At 34.9% G+C, this 2,186-nt stretch overlaps 1 protein-coding gene across 1 annotated transcript in view; it reads right to left on the reverse strand.

Annotated features, from left to right (window-relative positions):
- The window catches only part of LOC106881622 (collagen alpha-1(V) chain), a gene marked incomplete at its 3' end in the record, with an annotated part of 52,248 nt that overhangs the window by 11,278 nt on the left and 38,784 nt on the right, over nt 1-2,186 (reverse strand). The window contains exon 35 of the mRNA XM_014932086.2: nt 1,997-2,050. Coding sequence (XP_014787572.2) covers nt 1,997-2,050 — 54 coding nt within the window. The remainder of the gene's footprint in view (nt 1-1,996; nt 2,051-2,186) is intronic.

Raw genomic sequence — 2,186 nt, forward strand, 5'->3', positions numbered from 1 at the left:
GAAAGAGAGAGAGAGAGAGAGAGAGAGAGAGAGAGAGAGAGCATGCTCCAAATAGACCCAATAATGGGACCAGCCAGTGAAGTTGACAGCAGTATGGTCAAAAGCACGAATATGGATATGAAGGCAGAAAAGGCAGCTGGAACATCAGGGACAGTCGTTGAGATGCTGAAAATATATGGTGAGGTAGGTCACATATTAAACATTTGCATATTCAGTCATATAGTACAGGGAGGTGTTGTACACAATGATTGATGTAAGAGTGTCATCTCCAATTGTTGCAAGGGTCAAAGAGATGTTCTGGTGTAGTGGTTCCCCACATTTTTTCTTTTAATGTTCTGCACCTCTCAGAAATGTTTGATTCATTTGTGCACCTTCTAACAAAAGTATTATCATAGGGAAATGAAAATTACCTAATTTATTTCTTTTTAAATCGAACCGCACACTGTACTGTGGGTTAAATTGAACTAAAAGAAAATGTGAACTGAGAAATTAGGAAAAGCTTCACACAATGAAATCAATCATAATTTTTAACAGAAAATGCAATGACTTGTTTGTTCCTGTTTCTTGTTCATGCTTTTATTAAAACATGGAATTGTTTTGTTGATCGTGATCTTCAGCTCTGCTTTGTGGATTCAGGTGATTCCTAGCTTTTGTCTTCATTAGAACTGAATCCAGATTCACAACAATATGACATTGTGAATAGAATAGAACAAAGTTCTTTATCATAATCACTTAAGGATTAACTCTACATCTATAGAATAACAACATTTTTGGTGTTTTTAATAAGATAATGTTATTTTATCAAGAGATAATTAATTTTATTCTGAAAAGCAATTTTAATGATGTATATACTTTCTCTCTTGAAGCAAACCCTGAAATATCTCATGCCCCCAGTAGGTGCATGATGGCATTTCAAGGAATACAACCAAAAGAAAATGTATATTTTATACCTAAATGGCTTTGATATGGCCAGTAAGACTCTAGGCTTCCTCCAGGCCATAACAGAGCTGCTTATGTCAATGATCTAAGTTCTTATGATTTGGAATACCTGCACTGGAAAGTGGCAAGTACAGAAGTATTAAACTGATGGACCAGATCATGAAAGAGTGCAACTGGTTAGAAAGAAAAATGAGATGCAGTTCAGGTTTGTGTTGGGACAAGATACCATCAATAGCCTTTTCCCAGTGAGACAACTGCAAGCACTTTGCTAGAAGTAAGCCGCTATGTTTGAACATTCATTGACTCAGAGAGGGACTATGACAGAATGTCACGTTCTGTAATCTGGCGATTGCAAAGAAACTTAAAGGTAGATGAATGGTTTTTATGCTAAAGACCTCATGGTTGGCTCTCTGTCAATAGTTTATAAATGAATTTTTAAATTTAGAAACAAAGCTTAGAATGATGAGGTCTATGTATAAAGTTGATATAAATTTTCATAATATAATTTTTAACAAAGGAATATTAGTCATATATTTATATAATCTCTATACTGGATAAACAAGTTTCTTTATACTAACATTTTCAATATATTAAGCAATTATTTCACACACTTATATTTATCTCACTCTAGCTGGTGATAATATGAGTAATTTACTTGTCTTTCACCTAACACGCACGCACACACACACACACACACACACACACACACACACACACACACAAACACACACACACTATATTTATCAATTACACATTAGCCCAATTTGCTTTAGAAAAGTGATACTATCTTTCTTTTTATGCTATATTTGAGTTAAGATTTGAATCCCACATATCAGGACAACGAACACTTGGCCTCTAATATATGTGAGGCACAGAGCTGTGCCTCCACACTGTAACCTATATACGGTTGTATATTAGAAATGAATGCATCTTGCTATAAATACAGTGAAACACTAGTGACATGATTTCAATTCCTCCAAGAGTTTGGGAAGATAGGAAAATACTCCACCAGGCGGCTACTTGTGATTCTTTAAAAGAACTAAAACTCCATATGTACCTTGGCACCTTTCACTCCGGAGTCTCCTTTAAGTCCTGCTGGGCCTCTGGGTCCCTGAAAAGTAAAGAATGAACAGGTTAGTAGAATATAAGGATATAAATATGACATAGAAACCAAAACAAAATATGTGTGTGTGTATGTATGTTGATATATATATATATATAGGTAATATCCAGGGATCCATGTTTGT

This window comes from Octopus bimaculoides, chromosome 10, assembly GCF_001194135.2.
Source record: "Octopus bimaculoides isolate UCB-OBI-ISO-001 chromosome 10, ASM119413v2, whole genome shotgun sequence".
NCBI lineage: Eukaryota > Metazoa > Mollusca > Cephalopoda > Octopoda > Octopodidae > Octopus > Octopus bimaculoides.